This window comes from Pipistrellus hanaki (assembly GCF_964339955.1).
Source record: "Pipistrellus hanaki genome assembly, chromosome: 1".
NCBI lineage: Eukaryota > Metazoa > Chordata > Mammalia > Chiroptera > Vespertilionidae > Pipistrellus > Pipistrellus hanaki.
In genome coordinates this window covers 25,234,984-25,252,717 of record NC_140503.1, presented here as the reverse complement: position 1 = coordinate 25,252,717, position 17,734 = coordinate 25,234,984, and the positions used below count along the sequence as shown (strand labels likewise).

The window sequence follows — 17,734 nt, the reverse complement described above, 5'->3', positions numbered from 1 at the left end:
AAGGAACTAACTGCCCTGCTGCTACAGATGAGCCATGTCACCAGAAAGTGTTCCATGTTTGCATCCACAGTAAACCTTGGATCTACAAATGAGACTCACAAGGCTAGAAAAATACTAAGGTAAAAGTTTGTTATGTAAATCACATCAAAATTCAATTCAAATTCTAAAGCAGTCTATTGGTTTTGACACTAATGCTTTGCAAGAAAATTCAATGTTCCTGTTTAGAGACCAAAAAAAACTGTAAAATAAATAAAAAATCAACCATGGGAAAAATATAACTAAAGAACATTTATTTGTTTTTCACTAAGACTTTATCTTAGCACATAATTAAACTGTGTCACTACCCCCACCCCAACTTGAAGAAGGGTTAGTACAGTGAATGTTATAAAGCAGATATGAAGGATTGGAGTCAACATTAACTGACAAAGAAAAACTTCCTTCTAGATCATCATAACAATGTTTAAGTAAAAAAAGAGAGAAGGGGGGGGTGTGATGGGAGTTCAGATTGAACAAGATTCTCACATATCATCTAACACATTCAATCCTGGCTAGAGTGTACCAAAATGGAAACAGGATTACTATAATACAAAACTTCACTACAGATTGCTGTACACACCTGTGTTCCAAGCCCACCCCCAACCCCCAAATGCTGCCAACACAACTATTTCCCGGCCTGTTGGGCCTGTCGACGAAGGAGCACGTAGATCTTCTCTTTAATCCAATCTTTGTTATAAGGCTGGTATGTCTGGGTATCAGCTCGGTAACTGAGGAACAGAAAAGTAATTAATTATTGTAATTTCTTTTTAAACTCCAAATTGTAACTACCCAATGCTGGCAGATACACAAATGGTCATACATGAACTTAATGAAAATGTGAGTGCTGGTGTGACTCAATGGATAAAGCATCAGCCTGTGAATTGAAGGGTCCCAGGTTCAATTCCAGTCAAGGGCACATGCTGAGTTACGGGCTGGATTCCCAGTAGGGGTGAGAGGAAGGCAGCCAATCAATGATTATCTCTCATTGATGTTTCTCTCTTTCCCTCTCCCTTCCTCTCTGAAATCAATAAAAACATTTTTTTAAAATGTAGAAGATGCCGAAGCCGGTTTGGCTCAGTGGATAGAGCATCGGTCTGCAGGCTGGGGGGTCCCGGGTTCAATTCCGGTTGGGGGCATGTACATTGGTTGCGGGCACATCCCCGGTGGGGGGTGTGCAGGAGGCAGCTGGTCGATGTCTCTCTCTCATCGACGTTTCTAGCTCTCTATCTCTCTCCCTTCCTCCTCTCTGTAAAATATAAATAAAATATATATATTTTTAAAAATGTAGAAGAGCTGATTACATGTTGAATTTTTAAGCCATGTGTACCATCTGGTAGAAAAACTGCATGGCATCTAAAAGATGTGAAGGTGCAGTTTGCCTAAAAACAATAACAACAACAACAACAACAACAACAACAAAAAAAAACCCCTCAGGGATACCCTAGGATATCAATTTTCAATTGGTATGCCCCAAATAAAAACACGACAACAGCCAGCACTCCAACAGCCGTCCTGTGTGAATGAATCTAAATTATACTTTTTTTTGTCAGGTTGGCAAAAAAAAATAAATTTAATCCTTTTTACAATCCTGTGAGAGCAGAGTCCTCACTAGTAGCCCTGCACTCCAATTTTTGGCAAGAGAAACTCCAAAGGCATTGACATAGTCTTTCCCTGGTTTATTAAAAATGAACAGGCTTTCTCTTATAAAATGCTTAACCAAATAAAAATAAACACTTGACTTTTTATTAATGTCCGTTAGTTACAATGAGAGAATTTGAAAAAGTAAAACAATTTTATTTGAATATCCTCTTTAAAATATATTTTTACTGATTTTAGAGAGGAAGGGAAGAAAGCATCAATGATAAAATCATTGATCAGCTGCCTCCTGTATGCCCCACATCAGAAATAGAGCCGCAATCTGGGCATGTGCCCTGATCCTTCTTTTCCCCCTCCCTTCTTCTCTAAAAATGTGCCGTGACCTCCTGATTCATAGGTTGATGCTCAACCACTGAGCCCCGGCAGGCGAGCTGAATACCACCCCCCTTTCTAATTAAGTACTAATCTGGTCTACTTCAAAGTTTGGCAGAATTGACTAAAATATTTATATTAACATTGGAAAAGAACTAAAAAAGAAATAGAAATTTTCAGAACTATAATATCTGGGTGGAACAGCCTTATTTATTTAGACTACACCCTCATCCCAACAAGATCTCTTTCATAGTGAACATTTAGGAATCTATCAACTTATAGGCTATTTTCCAACTCAAGAAAAAGTAATAATGCTTTCTTTATGGAAAGCTGTGCTTGAAAATGAGACAATTAAATCTTAAGTACATTTATAAAATCCCAAGTTGTTGGCATAGACGAATCATTTAGCCTCATGTTATGCTCAGACTGCAGGTTTATAGAACAGAAGCTATGGGTTGAGAGGTGAAATCAGTCAGTGTCTTCATCACTGCTATCAGGTTGTCTTTCGGATGAGTGCCTCCTCATTACAATAACTAAGAATAAAATGTCCCTTTTGTCTTTAAACAAACTAACAGCCTACATATTTTAAAAGCTGTTACTTTCATCTTATAAAAAGTCCTGTCACTGCCAAGTAAACTTAATGAGTACAGTAATTTACAAATCAAAACTAGGCTTGCCCTGGCTGTTGTGGCTCAGTTGGTTGGGTGTCCTCCTGTGCACTGCTAGGTTGAAGGTACAATTTCCGTTAGGGCACATGCCTGGTTCAGGCTCTATCCCCAGTAGGGGGCGATCAGGAGGCAGCCAACCCATGTTTTTTCACATTGAAGTTTCTCTCCTTTCCTTCCTCTCTCTAAAAATAAAAATTAAAAAAAATTATGAAAATTGGACTAAATTCCTGGCCTAATGATGAAACAGCCCAAGTCAGAATCCAGGAAAAGGGGAGGGGTAGGATGTACTAACTGTCATAACAACAGTTTTTCTACTTATTCAATTGCTTGTGATAGTTGTTTCAGAGCACTTCACACTCTTAGCGACATTAGCACTCTTGATGGCCTCTTTATGTTTTAAAATTGTGCTAATTGTACATTTTGCCAGCAACAAAAGCAAAAAACAAAACAAAACAAAAAAACCCACAAAAATATTCACAGCACAATTTCCTGTTATTTTAGTTAGGTGCCCAAGAGATGCATCAGCTTGAAAAGATTGTCAAACCCAAAGGAGACATTTTATTCTGTCTTGTGAAGAACTTGGTTGAGAACCAAATTGTTCCAGATAGTAGATGTTGGAGAAAGAGGTCTGACTTTACCTTATTATTATCAACATCAATAAACCAATTTCAAGCATCTCATTCAACAACTCTTTGACTCCACTCTGACCTATAGTTAATTGATCCTATTTCTGTCTCCACACCACCCCAAACCGCACTGACATTTATTTCATGGTCATTCGGTCCCTTGTATAATACTCACTCACATATACCCTCAACTTGTAACAATATATTTACTAATTATCTACCTGTAACTATCAGGTTAAAAGTGACCAGGCCCTAGCCAGATAGCTTAGTTGGTTAGAGTGTCATACCAATATGCCAAGGTTTTGGGTTTGATCCCCTGTCAAGGCACATATACATACAAGAATCAATCAATGAATGAATAAATAACTGGAACAACAAATTGATGTTTCCTTCTCTCCACCTAAATTCAATAAAAAAATTTTTTTTTAAAAGACTAGAAAAAGACCCATTATCACAATGATTTATTTCCTTTTAAATTTATTACTAGATACCTTGTAAGTCACACATTTCCCTAACCCAGTGGTTGGCAGACTCATTAGTCAACAGAGCGGCAAACCACGAGCCGCAGTTTACCAACCACTGCTCTAACCCCTTCACCCTCCTGGATTATTTCCTACCTTTCATAAACCTTCAATACCTTCTCCTCAACCTCAACTCTAAATGGTGTCCCTGCTTCCTATTTTCCTGAGAACATGAAAACAATCTCCCTAAACTTCTACATCTGCATGCACTCCTTACTTTACTGTTACTGAACTGTCCATGATCCTAACATAAAGCCATCAATTTCTCATTCTCAACTAGGTCATGTCATCAGTGCTCAGCTTTCCTTGTTGGCTGCCTACAATTCCTCTTTTCTTGTCAGCATACCTGCAGCTTTGTTGGCCTCTTATAGCATTCTGAGCTTTTTATTTTAGAATTAGGGCCTACATATTTTTCACCACTGAAAAAGTTACTTCTACTATACTGTCTGGCATGAAAAAAATTTGACAAATGTGAGAATAGAAAATGTGATTCTAAAAAAATCTCATCCTAACATACCAAAATATACATGGTTAACATTGGGTAGAATTAAAATTAAATTCCATTTCAATCCTGCATATATTTACATTTTTTTAAATAGTGCTATGAAGACAAAATAACCTTAGTTTTAATCCAAAGCCTTTAAGGATAAAGACGGGGGGGGGGGGATACGACGACGACTAAGAGAAAAGATTGTTTTGTTTAAGGAACAAAAGAATCACAACTTTGAACCTCTTAGTTAGCATCCTCTCTGCATACTAAACTGTATCAAATTAGCAAAGTTCTTATATTTTCCTGTCTTTATATTGCCAACATAACTCATGAACCATATGTACAGGAAATATTAGTTACTACCTAGCAGTCAAAATACAAAGATCAGTGTTAGACACAGAGTGAGTTCCCAACACCATAAACCACTTCAAACAGATGAATAAACATCAGAAAAATACAACTTAAGATACATGGTGGTAAATACTTACACAAGACAGCTGAGGTCCGCCAGATCATCAATAAAATCAAACAACTGGCTGATATCATATGTGATAGAGGGGCTGTTGGGATTCATTCTCTTCAGATGTTCTTCATACATTTTACAAACACCTAAGAGAACGGGGGAGGAAGGAAACCAAGATATTACAATTGCTTAAACTTAGAATACAAAGTGTTATATGATATCACAATACTTATTTTCATAAACTTGGGCTGGGAAAATAAGTTGGCCACATTTGTTTTAACTGTTGCACTGGCTATTTCATAAAAATAAAATAAAAAATGTGTAGTGCTCGCTTTGGCAGCACTTATACTAAAATTGGAACAATACAGAGAAGATTAACATGGCCCCTGCACAAGGATGACACACAAATTTGTGAAATGGTCCATATTCAAAAAATTTATAAATTCATCAAAATGTTGATGTTTTGTGCTTTAATAAAATGGTAACTACAATTGGTACCTGGCAAAAGGCACAGTACCAATTGGATCTAAAAGAACTTAAAGACTTGCCATATGATGGTTCCAACAAGTGAGAACTAAATAAAGGGTCTTATCAGGCTTTTCAATAAATAAACATTCCTAAAGCCTCAGAGTAAAGAAAATCACCACTTAGGAATGAATGATAGATGACAAACATATGCTTTTCTATTTTGCTTTTCAAAATTTGATACAATGCAAAAAAAGGCACCACAGACAACAAAAAACAACCCCCAACAAAACAAAATTGGCAACGAGGAAGAGATTATCGTAACAGAGTATTTAATATCCTTGACTCTGGATTCAGACTTGACTCAATCTCCTGAACTCTTTCAAATGGAGATAACATATCTTCATAGAGCTCTTGTGAAGAGTATATGAAATAACGCATAAGAAGCACTACTAGCACATAGAATAAGCACGTAACTACTCAAATATAATAAAAAGACAATAAAACAAGCAAAATCACTGATAGTAAGCCTACATTAACAATTATCTAAAAGGCACATTAATTTTTTATTCAGTGACATACTCCTCTCGTTTCTACAAAATGCAGCATAACCTTTTCAAGTCCATTTCCACTTCAAATACTTGCACTGACCCACAGCTACTATAATTCACAGTGAAAGACTAGATGCTTTCCCACTCAGATGAGGAAGAACATTACAATATCTGTTCTTTCTACTTGTATTTAACATTGTACTGAAGTTGCTAGCCAGAGTTCAAAATTTAAACCTTCTGTGATTCAAAGACACTTATCAAGAAAGTGATGCTGAAACCAGTTTGGCTCAATGGATCGAGCATCAGCTTGGGGACTGAAGGGACCCGGGTTCGATTCCGATCAAGGGCATGTACCTTGGTTGCGGGCATATCTCCAGTAAGGTGTGTGCAAGAGGCAGCTGATCGATTACTCTCTCTCATTGATGTTTCTATCTCCCTTCTCTTTGTACAAAATCAATAAATTATAAAAAAAAAAAAAAAAAAAAAGAAATTGAAAAGACTCGGGCAGCATTGCTCAGTGGTTGGGCGTTGACCTATGAACCAGGAGGTCATGGTTTGATTCCAGGTCAGGGTACATGGCCCTAGCTATGGGCTCAATCCCCAGTGTGGGGTGTGCATGACGAAGCTGATTAATGATTCTCTCTCATCACTGATGTTTCTATCTCTCTTTCCCTTCCTCTCTAAAATCAATAAAAATTTAAGAAGTGAAAAGACAAGTCACAAACTGAAAATCTTACCTATACCAATAAAAAGGCAATAGGCAAAAGGTCAGGCAGCCCTCACATATAATGACCAATCAGCAGGCTGTGTGCGCAGCAGGTGTGGGTAGGCAGGGACTTGCAGTTTTGGGGACTTGCGTCATGCATTCACAATCCATCACCAGAAGGCCTGGTGGAGGCCTCCGCAGTGAGGCCTGGGCGGGGGTGGGGGGAATCCCTGGGCTCCATGAGGCTCGGAGGCAGGACCCTCCCTCACCCCCAGCTCCGGCCTACCTCTTTGGGGCAATCCATCAAAGAGCCTGGGATGGGTTGGTGGGGCCTACCTCTTTGGGGCGATGGATTGTGAAGCTCTTGCACTGTGACAGGACACAAGCAAGGCTAGGGGACCCCTCACCCCCTGACCCAAGTGTATGAATTTCGTACATTGGGCCACTAGTCTCTGATAAAGAACCTGTTATTCAAAATATGCAAAGGACTCCTAAGACTCAATAAGAAAACAACTCAAAAAATTGGCGAATGGCACAGTACCAGCTACCTAGAAGCTGACTCTAATTATTATAAGTAGCTTTTTTTCCCATACGTCTACCCATTGTTGAACCCCAACAAACAGATTTTAATTAGAATCCAGTTAGCATTAGATAGCAACAAATCCGGGGGCATGCCTAGCAGCAACTAAAACAGTGACTATAAACTCTATATAGGAAAACAATGAACAACTTACTAGAAAGGGTACTGGGCATATACAGCTGGTTTCCATGATGCAACTAGAGGCCCAGTGTATAATATTCGTGCAAGGGTAAGGTCCCTAGCAGCTGCTGGCCGGGGGCCTTCCTTCATTCCACAGTGCCCCCTGGTGGTCAGTCCACATCATAGTGAGTGATCAAACTCCCCATCAGCCAAATCCCCAAGTGGACAATTTGCATATAAGGCGCGCGCGCGCGCGCGCGCGCACACACACACACACACATTGTCAATTGCAAATTATTATATTTAACCATATATATGGTTAAATATAATAAAAATTAGTGACGATGTAATCTACATGCTCTCATCTAATGGTTTACCAAGTAAAGAAACACTAAGGGCTGCTAACTGTTCTCTTCACAGTAGTATAAACTTATCAAATACACAACAAATTACACTGATTTGGTTCCATTTGCCTTAATTCTCTGAGGTAATTTTTATTTCTGACAATGTCCCTAAGTATCTATTTCCACTGTACAAAGGAAGAATCCAAGAAATCTGAAGGACAAAACAAACCCAATTCCTAAGTGAGATATATTTTAGTAGTGAATGTCAGGGGAAAATGATTTTTACCCCTTGATTAGTGTTTAAACTCACCTTCCATGCACTCATTCACTGATTCATAATCAGCATAAGTTCTGCCTTCTGGTCTCTTGGTAGGCTGTACCAGCAAAATGGTGTGAGACTGCAAGGGAAAAATGTGACTTCAATATAAGGTTCTAATTAACATTTGAGAGATTCAGAGTATGATATAAAGTCCTTCATGGCAAATCTCACTATTTTCAATATTTACTGCTCAAAAGCAAGGGTTAAAAGTTAAGTGGATAGAGCGCAGACTGAAAGGTCCCAGGTTCCATTCCAGTCTGGGGACAGAGTACCTTGGTTGCGGCACATCCCCAGTAGGGGGTGTGCAGGAGGCAGCTAATCGCAGTGTCTCTCTCTCATCAGTATCCCTCTCCCTTCCTCTCTGTAAAAAAAAAAAAAAAATCAATATATTTTTTTAAATTACTAAGAAATGACCAAATTTACAACTGTAGTCAAAATGATGATTATTTTTTAACATATCTTAATTGATTTCAGAGAGGAAGAGGAAACAGAGATAGAAACATCAATAATGAGAGAGAATCAGTGATTGGCTGCCTCCTGCACGGGCCCCCATTGGGGATCAAGCCTTTTTGCATCTACACTAACATATCGATGGAGTGTCAAAGTAATTTCCTTTTTTCCGGACCCCTCAAAGCACAGGCACCACTCTACAGAGACCAGAAATCCCCTCATTGTAATTACTGTTGTATCCTGCACCCACCTAAGTAAAAAAAAGCATGTGTCTATCATTTTACTTTTTATCCAATCCCAGAGGTATCCCCGCTTTGCTGTCTGCAGCCTCTCTGATCTATCACCAATGGAGTTCTTGTCACCCACATACACCTTAAAACAGGGGTCCTCAAACTTTTTAAAGTGGGGGACAGATCACGGTCCCTCAGAGAGCTGGAGGGCCGGACTATATGAACTACTAATTCCTACTGTAACACCTCGGCTGCGCTCACTGCCCAAAAAACCTGGCGGGCCGGATCAGACTCCTCTGCGGGCCGCATGTGGCCCACGGGTCGTAGTTTGAAGACCCCTGCCTTAAAACAAGGTGAAAAACTGCCCTGCTCCAGAGCATTATCTCATTATGTTGAGATTCTGCTTCCCGGCAATTGTCAACAATTTGGCTCAAGTAAACTTACAAAAATTCTTTACAGGTTTGAATGATTTTTACATTAACATTACATTTGAGCAAATAGAAATACATATTTAAGTAAATATATCTGCCACAACAGAAAAATAAGATTGTGAAACATAATCAGGAAGGAAAAGTTATGCAGAATTACCTTTAATAAAATCCCTTTTATTTGATTACCAAGCATCTGTGATTCACTCTAATGTTAATCTGGCTGTGTTACTTTTTTTTCCAACTTTAACAGACATGAACCCTAAATTATCAGTAATTCTATGGAGGGAGAAATACTACAATACATACAATTTGTTCATTAGCTTTGAAAGAAACTAAAAAGCAAAAGTATTTAAGGCTTTCGAAGCAGTCATTCATTTTAAATATGAATTCTAATTTTTAATTTTATAAGGAATTATCACTGATATTTATCCAACAAGAACGGGCTAATATTAATTGTTGCCACTTTCTCAGATTTTAAGCTAAGCATTGTAACACATTACCAAACAGTGACATAGAAGGCAGAGAAAGTAGGGAACTCAGAGATAAAACGACTTGCCGCAGAAACCGGTTTGGCTCAGTGGTAGAACGTCGGTCTGCAGACTGAGGGATCCCGGTCAGGGGCATGTACATTGGTTGCGGGCACATCCCCAGTGGGTGTGTGTGTGTGTGTGTGTGTGTGTGTGCAAGAGGCAGCTGGTCGATGTTTCTCTCTCATCGATGTTTCTAGCTCTCTATCCCTCTCCCTTCCTCTCTGTAAAAAAATCAATAAAATACATATTTTAAAATAAAAACGACTTGCCCAAGGTCACATAGCTAATTATGACAAAACAGGAACTGGAAACCCAATTTTCTAATTATTAGTCCTCCTTGGGAGACTATGTTGGGCCAAATATTGAAATATCTTAATTCATAAAAGTACAACCTGAAAAAGTGCCTGCTTAAAAAATAGCTGCATAACCTGTTAACAACCAGAAAAGGCCTAAACCGGTTTGGCTCAGTGGATAGAGCGTCGGCCTGCGGACTAAAAAGTCCTGGGTTCGATTCCGGTCAAGGGCATGTACCTTGGTTGCGGGCACATCCCCGGTAGGGGGTGTGCAAGAGGCAGCTGATCGATGATCCTCTCTCATTGATGTTTCTAACTCTCTATCCCTCTCTCTTCCTCTCTGTAAAAAAATCAATAAAATATAATTTTTAAAAAAACAACCAGAAAAGGATAGTCCAAGTAGCCTCTTTTTTATTTTATTTTAAAGTAGCCTCTTCATCCCTGTGAGCATCTCTTTAGTGGATTAAAAAAAGAGAAAAGAAAAAGCCCGCCTACCCTCCCACCCACTCCTCTATTACCCGGGCCAAATTCTAAGGAACCTGGAGCCCCAGGCTGAGCCTATCTTTTCGGCCTCCATTTCTAACAGAATGTAAATGCGGACAAGAACAGGCTCGAGGGCCGAGAGTAACGCCAAACCAGGCACCAAACACCAAGAGTTTGGGAAGAGAGTTACATATATTTTGTAAAGGGCAAAGCACAGAATAAAAAAGCGGGTGGGGGGAAATAGTTGCGAAAGCACACTACACAAAGCAAAGACCACCCTTCCTGGCCCGAACCCCGGGGGCAATCAATTCAAACTGTTAGCTCTGGAAACAGGTTTTCAGACGTTCCCTCGGCCATTGTTCCCACAGAAGGCTGAGGCGTTAGAAGGGAAGGAGCGGCATCCCTACATGCGACTCTACCACGCCGCCTTCCTCAGAAAGCGCATCCTGGGCCCCGCACGCCCCTCCGGACCCAGCAGGAGGGCGCGCAACCACTGGGCGGCCCCGGGCTCGGGGCCTAGAGCCAGGCCCAGCGTTTCCGCGGCGGGAAGGGAGAGGGTCGACCCACCAGCCGGAGGGCCGGGGTGCAGCACGCTCGCGCTCGAGGGGCTGGGTAGAAGATGGACGGGGGCTGGAGCCACCCGGAGGCTGGGGGTTCGGGGAGTCGCTAAGACTTTTCTCACCATCGCGCCAAACTCTTTCGCTGCAGCCGCCGCCGCCGCCGCCACACAGCCACACACGAGCTGAACCACAACGCCGCCAACAGCCAACCCCGCGAGAGGAGCTGCCGGAAGTCGTCAGAAGCGCAGCGCGAAAGAGCCAATTGGAACCCTAGAATCTCACTCATTTCCGGCAACCAGAGCGGGTTCCGGTTCTGTTTCAGCCATCTTGGATAAGGGCGCGATAAGATACACGGATAATCTTTTGGAACGTGAAAAATAATGTTTCCCCCCTCAAAACTCTTTCCGTACTCTCGTTGTGAGACACACGGCTAACGTGATCACAGGTGTAAATAGTGACACAAGTCGCTATTTAAAAGGCAGAGCACAGAATGAAAAGGTGGATGGGGGGCGGGAATAGTTGCTCAAAAATGGCGGCAGTGTAAGAATGCCGGGCCATAGGTCAGTTGTAACCCGGAAGAACCCATTTAAAGGAGGGGGCGATGAGGCAATCCGGAAGTGGATATAATGAAGAGTTGCCACTTGGCGGCCATGGCTGCTGTAGTATCTGTGGCTCCGGGTCAAAGCCCAGCGGAGATGAGTAATATGGGGAGTACCGGGGAAAGGGCGGAGAGAGCTTTGTGTCGGATCCGCTGCTGAACTCCAGTCTCTTCGTTTAGAGACTTACGGGACTCCTTTCCTCATTCGAAACTCGAAGGAGAGTTTGCCGGGACTGGTGGGCTAGTTCCAGCTGGGGGTGGGGGATCACCGGCGGTGCCCCAAAGAGCTAGGGGTGCCGGGAGAACGACCAAGTGTCGCTTGGGTTTTTCTCCTTTTTCCCGCTGCCACCTGCAACGTTGTCTGTGGGGAGATTGGGCCCATCGTGCCGTTCTCATTCCGACCACTGAAGAAATCGCTTCTTCGCGTATTTCCCCCATTGACTTCTCCCATCTCTGTTAACCCAGCGGAATCCAATGACTGGAATCTGAAAACTCAGGGGCTGGGCGGCCTAAGATTGCTGAAAGTTCTCTCTGGTGCTAATATCAGCAAAAAAAAAGAAAGAGGGGGCTGTTTCCAGGTACGTCCAAGAGAAAGGTGCTCCGTGAATACATCTGCTGGTAGGGAGCACGAAAGAACTGGAAAGTCCCTCTTGTTCTCTTGGAATCACTGCACGCGGTTAAGAACCCTCTGAAGCCACTGAAAATTTGCAGTCCGGTGGTGGTGGGTGCACCAAGGAGGGCAGAATGGATGATTTCATCTCCATAAGTCTGCTGTCCCTGGCTATGTTGGCGGGATGTTACGTGGCTGGGATCATTCCCTTGGCTGTTAATTTCTCGGAGGTAAGCAATTCGCAGTTTTTCGTCAGCTACAGTCCGATCGATGGCTGCTAGAAAGTAGTGATTAGTTGTAAAGGAAAGCTGCTTCCTCAAGTTCATCTCAGAGCTAAAGGTCTTACTAAGGAAGACTATTCTTTTTAAAAGATGCATAACATTTAATAACAGAAACACATATTTATATAAATATATCTGCCACAACAGAAAAATAAGATTGTGAAGCATAATCAGGAAGAAAAAGTTATGCAGAACGAGCTCTGTGCATTTTCCTGGAGAGAGGCACTAACATTCTTTTGGTTCTCAGAAGTTTCCAGGAATGAAGGTTCATATTGCTATGAAGAAATAGAAATGGAGAATGTTGTTTGTTCATATGAATTAATATCAATATAACTTTTTTTTTTTTTTTTGAGACTCAAAAAGAGAGGTAGATTTTTGGATGCCTGTGTTAGAATGGAGAAAGAAAAAAACAGTTTAAAAAACTTTAATTAGGTTGTTCTTAACTCACATTTCCTTTCAAAGAAGAGCATTGGAATGGATATTTGAAGTTGTTTTCAAATCTGTTTGCTTAGGAATGAAATTTTTGTTAATATGTCTTTAAATTTTGGTTAATTGTCATTACTTGAACAAACCTTAACTAACTGGGGAAAGAAAGTCTGATGAAAGCGTTGTTTAATGAAAAATGTAGATACTGCCCTAGCCGGCTTGGTTCAGGGAATAGAGTGTTGGCCTGTGGACTGAAAGAAAGGTCTCAGGTTCGATTCCGTTCAAGGGCTTATGCCTGGGTTGTGGCCTCGATCCCTAGTGGGGAGCATGCAGGAGGCAGCCCATCAATGATTCTCTATCATCATTGATGTTTCTCACTCTCTCCCCCTCTCCCTTCCTCTCTGAAATCAATAACAATGTTAAAAAAGAAAAAGAAAAATTGAGATACTGTAAGTTCTTCAGGTTGCCATAAAGAGTGGGAAACGTGCACAGCGCTCAAAGATTTAGGGAGAAAAACTGCTACATTGGGGGCGACAGGACCTCATAAGAATGACCTGGAGTTGAGTAAAACAGGCCATTTTACTGCCAGTCCTGAAAGTGCTTTCACACGATAGGGAAAAGGAGAAGGGCCTGAGGTAGAAAAGTTATAGCTGAGATGTGAGATAGGCCTGGATAGCCTGTGGAGGGGAAAGAAGGTGAGACTAGGCCTGATGAGTGTGAGACATAAAGCCACAGCCTGGTAAGGGAGGCTGGAGTTGCTGCTGCTGCTGCTGCTTTTCAGTTTCCTTTTGGTATCTAATACTAACATTGAGCTAATTTTTTTTTTGAGCTCATACATTACCTAACTTTGTTTTAAAATCTCAGATACAGATTAGGACTCAGATTATGTTAACTTGGAAAAATTAATGAAGATTGTCTCTTTCTTTCTTTCTTATTGTATTGGGTGACACTGGTTAATAAAATTACATAGGCTTCAGGTGTACAGTTCTATAATACATTATCTGTGTGTTGTAGTGTGTGTTCATCACTCCGAGTCAAGTTTCCTTCTGGAGCTGTTTTTTAAATCTAAGTTTTTCAGACAGAGCAGTTTGTAGCCACTGTCCATTGTGGCCAATGTAGCAGACTGGTAGCCCACATATGAAACTTGCTAGTGGACTTATTTTGTTAGATTAGCAGAGTGGTTTTTATTTTTTATTATTATTATTATTATTATTATTATTATCATTGTCTATATTCCCTCAAGGCAACAGTTGGCTAGAGCTGAGTAGCAGTAGATTGTCAATGTCCTTGGGTACCGAACTCATTTTGACTACCTGCCTGCCTAGTACTTTGTGAGCCTGCTGTCTTTCCTCAAATATGTATGTATGTATGTGTGTATGTATGTGTGTATGTATGTATGTATGTATGTATATATGTATTTCAGAGAGGAAGAGGGAGAAAAAGCTAGGAACATCAATGATGGGAGAGAATCATTGATCAGCTGCTTCCTGCACGCCCCACACAGGAATGGAACCTGAAACCCACGCATGTGCCCTGACCTGAAATCCTGGTTCATAGGTCTATGCTCAACCACTGAGCCATGTGCCAGCCAAGCTAAACTATAGTTTCTTAAAACTACATTAGAATTGAGTTGATATTAATAGAACTTACATTTGTAAGCTTAAGTTGGTTCACATATATATTTAAAGATTTTTTTTTAAATATATATATTTTATTGATTTTTTACAGAGAGGAAGGGAGAGAGAGAGCTAGAAACGTCGATGAGAGAGAGACATCGATCAGCTGCCTCTTGCACACCGGGGATGTGCCCGCAACCAATGTACATGCCCTTAACCGGAATGGAACCCGGGACCTTTCAGTCTGCAGACCGACGCTCTACCACTGAGCCAAACCGGCTTCGGCAATATATATTTAAAAAATTTTTAATTGAATTCGAGAGGAAGGGAGAGGGAGAGATAAAACATCAGTTGGCCTCCTGCACAACCCCTACTGGGGATGGAGCCTGAAATCCAGGCTTATGCCCTGACCCGGAAATCTAACCATGACTTCCTGGTTCATAGGTCACTACTCAACCACTGGGCTGGGCAATAGTTCATATACTTAAAAACGGATAAGGTGACATTTATCAAGAATTATAATTCAAATAAGAAAGTGATAAAATTTATTCCTATAAAATGCTTAGGACTTTTCCAAATTCTGTATTTTCTCAAACTATTCTTGGGTGATTTTTGCAATATGCATATATATGCTATTTTGTTTTTCACTGAAAAGAAATGTGTACATAGTGGTGTAATAAAGATAGTTAGTATGTTATGTCATTCTAAATTGATGGCCTTGTCATCTTTTCCAACTCTAGGTTATAAATTGCTATAAATCGACATTTATAATATCTGTTAATTACATAGAGAACAATGCATTTTGAGCTGTTAGAATAAAATGAAAGTTATATATGTTAGAGACATTTTAGAATTTAACTGGTGTTTCCTATCTCCTAGTAATTAAGCATTTTTTCTCGATAAATTATACTGTTATTATCGACCAAAGTATTATGAAATTAGTGAGATGATAAATACTAGTATGTAAAAATAAACTTCCCTCATGGGGAATGGGAAGCACAATTTCTACCCTTAGAAAATAGCTCCCTAGATCCCTAGCTTTTTTTTAATTTACTTTTTGTTAATCCTTACTAGAGGATATTTTTTTCCATTGATTTTTAGACAGAGTGGAAGGGAAGGGGAGAGAAAGAGAGACAGAGACAGACGGAGAGACAGAAAGAGAGGATCATTGATGTGAGAGAGACACATTGGTTGCTGGGGATTGAGCCTGCAACCAAGGTACGTTTCCTTAACTGAAATCAAACCTGCAGGGCCAGACCAAAAGATTTCAAGGACTGTACACAGCCCTTGAGCCAGATGTTCCCCACCCCTGCTTTACTCCTGTCTGGTAAAAGAGTTGGACACACTACTTTAATGTGTACTATCTTATGTTTTTTAGATTCAGTTGTTAATGAGCAGTTTTCTTTGGCTCTAAATTTAAATACTATATGTGTGTTTTGAGAGCCTAGAACTTAACATTGCCTAGCTTAACAGGTGCTCTGATTGATGATGAAGTTCAGATATTAACAATGGCTAAAGTGGGGTTTTAGCTGAAGCTGGTTTGGTTCAGTGGTAGAGCGTCGGTCTGCGGAATGAAAGGTCCCGGGTTCGATTCCGGTCAAGGGCATGTACATTGGTTGAGGGCACATCCCCAGTAGGGGGTGTGCAAGAGGCAGCTGATCGATGTTTCGCTCTCATTGACGTTTCTAGCTCTCTGTCTCTCTCCCTTCCTCTCTGTAAAAAATCAATAAAATATATTTTTTAAAAATTAAAAAAAAATAAAGTGGGGTTTTAGATCAGTTACCTGAGGATTGTTATTTACCTGAGCATGTCTTCTTTTTATCACAGAGCTGGTAAGAGAGGACAAGCTACGTTTGCATCAGATCTCTAGGGCAATATTCCTCAAACTATCTGGTAAATGACCAGTTTTTGTCTTTAGTTTCTATTCCATTGAAGATGCAATATATTTGTAAAAATGAAATACTTAGAAATTGAAGTGGGGGGGAGGACATACAAAATACTCGCCCAAATGCAGTGCTATTAAATTGAAGAGACATATGACTCCTTTAGTAATTATAATGACCGTATTGCTATAAAAAATTTTGAAGGCTTTCTCTTAGTTTTGTACTTTCCTCATTGCTGACTAGTTTGGATTATAATGACACTTTTTTTAAAAATATATTTTATTGATTTTTACAGAGAGGAAAGGAGAGAGAGAGAGAGAGAGAGCTAGAAACGTGGCTCTACCACTGAGCCAAACTGGTTTCGGCACATTTTTTATGTGTTAAAATAGTATAAATCCATAAGTATGCAGATAACTTCAATAAAGAACTTAAGATGATTAATAATAGCCACTAATTTCAAAAGGAATTGAGACAGGTAATATAGTTCAGAATCAGTGTCACTACTTGAACATCTAACTCTGCTCTGTTAGATGACCTTATAAGATTGTTTTGAGAATTTAATGAAATAATATAAGCACAGGCCTTAACACTGTATTTAGAATATAAAGATTTTTTTTTTAATGTTGAGATTATTCTCAATACTGATTTTGAAAACTTTTAGTGTATTTTACTAGAGGCCTGGTGCACGACATTCATTCACTTGTTGGGGGGATCCTCTCAGCCTGGCCTGCACGGGGGAGTAGGCCTAAGTCAGCAGTTGGAAATCCCCAGAGGGGTCCTTAGCACTGCCTCAGAAGCAGGAAAGGTTCCTGCCACTGCTGCTGCACTCCACCACTGCTTCGCTTGCCAGCTATGAGCCTGGCTTCTGGCTGAGTGGTGCTACCCCTGTGAGAGTGCACTGACCACCAGGGGGCAGCTCCTGCGTTAAGCATCTGCCCTCTGGTGGTCAGTATGTGTCACGGCAACTAGTTCCACCATTTGGTTGATTTGCATATTGGGGTTTTATTATATAGGATTGATTTCAGAGAGGAAAGGAGAGGGAGAGATAGAAACATTAATGATGAGAGAGAATAATTGATTGGCTGCCTCCTGCATGCCCCCTACTGGGTATCGTGTCCGCAACCCAGTCATGTGCCCTTGACCAGAATCGAACTGGGGACTTTTCAGTTCGCAGGCCAATGCTCTATCCACTGAGCCAAACCAGCTAGGGCTCAGTTGAACATCTTATATAGTAATAACAGTATTTATTGCCAATGCTTTCCCATTGTCTTCCCAACGGGCTTTTGTTTGTTTCTGTTTTTGTAGTCACAGTGAACAGTCTTATAGGATTTCCACTTTTGTTTAGTTCTTTTATATTTAGAAAGGACTCTTATACAAAAAAAGAAAAGGAATTAGTCTTGTTTTCCAAGATTAGAGGAAGTGGCATTAATAAAGTATTGCTTGTTATTACCTCTATGTCAGATGCATTAGGGCAGTGTTTTTCAAC

The 17,734-nt window shown here is 40.5% G+C and overlaps 2 protein-coding genes across 2 annotated transcripts in view; one reads left to right on the top strand and one right to left on the bottom strand.

Moving 5' to 3' along the window:
• Positions 1-273: 273 nt before the first annotated feature.
• ERH (ERH mRNA splicing and mitosis factor) lies at positions 274-11,066 on the bottom strand. Its single transcript, XM_084874035.1, has 4 exons — positions 10,957-11,066; positions 7,849-7,936; positions 4,798-4,918; positions 274-764 (listed from the first exon to the last, which is right to left on the bottom strand). Exons 1-4 carry the CDS (start codon positions 10,957-10,959, stop codon positions 662-664), a joined length of 315 nt encoding a protein of 104 aa, XP_084730161.1. The 5' UTR covers positions 10,960-11,066; the 3' UTR covers positions 274-661.
• A 376-nt stretch (positions 11,067-11,442) lies between these two features.
• Positions 11,443-17,734, top strand: part of SLC39A9 (solute carrier family 39 member 9) — a 40,307-nt gene continuing 34,015 nt past the window's right edge. Inside the window, exon 1 of the mRNA XM_084867148.1 lies at positions 11,443-12,272. Coding sequence (XP_084723274.1) covers positions 12,177-12,272 — 96 coding nt within the window. The 5' untranslated portion in view covers positions 11,443-12,176. The remainder of the gene's footprint in view (positions 12,273-17,734) is intronic.

Coding starts and splice junctions, on each gene's coding strand:
- ERH (XM_084874035.1), bottom strand. Junction 4,919..7,848: donor AGTGAATGAGTGCATGGAAG/GTGAGTTTAAAC, acceptor CCGTTCTCTTAG/GTGTTTGTAAAATGTATGAA. Junction 765..4,797: donor GCGGACCTCAGCTGTCTTGT/GTAAGTATTTAC, acceptor TCTGTTCCTCAG/TTACCGAGCTGATACCCAGA.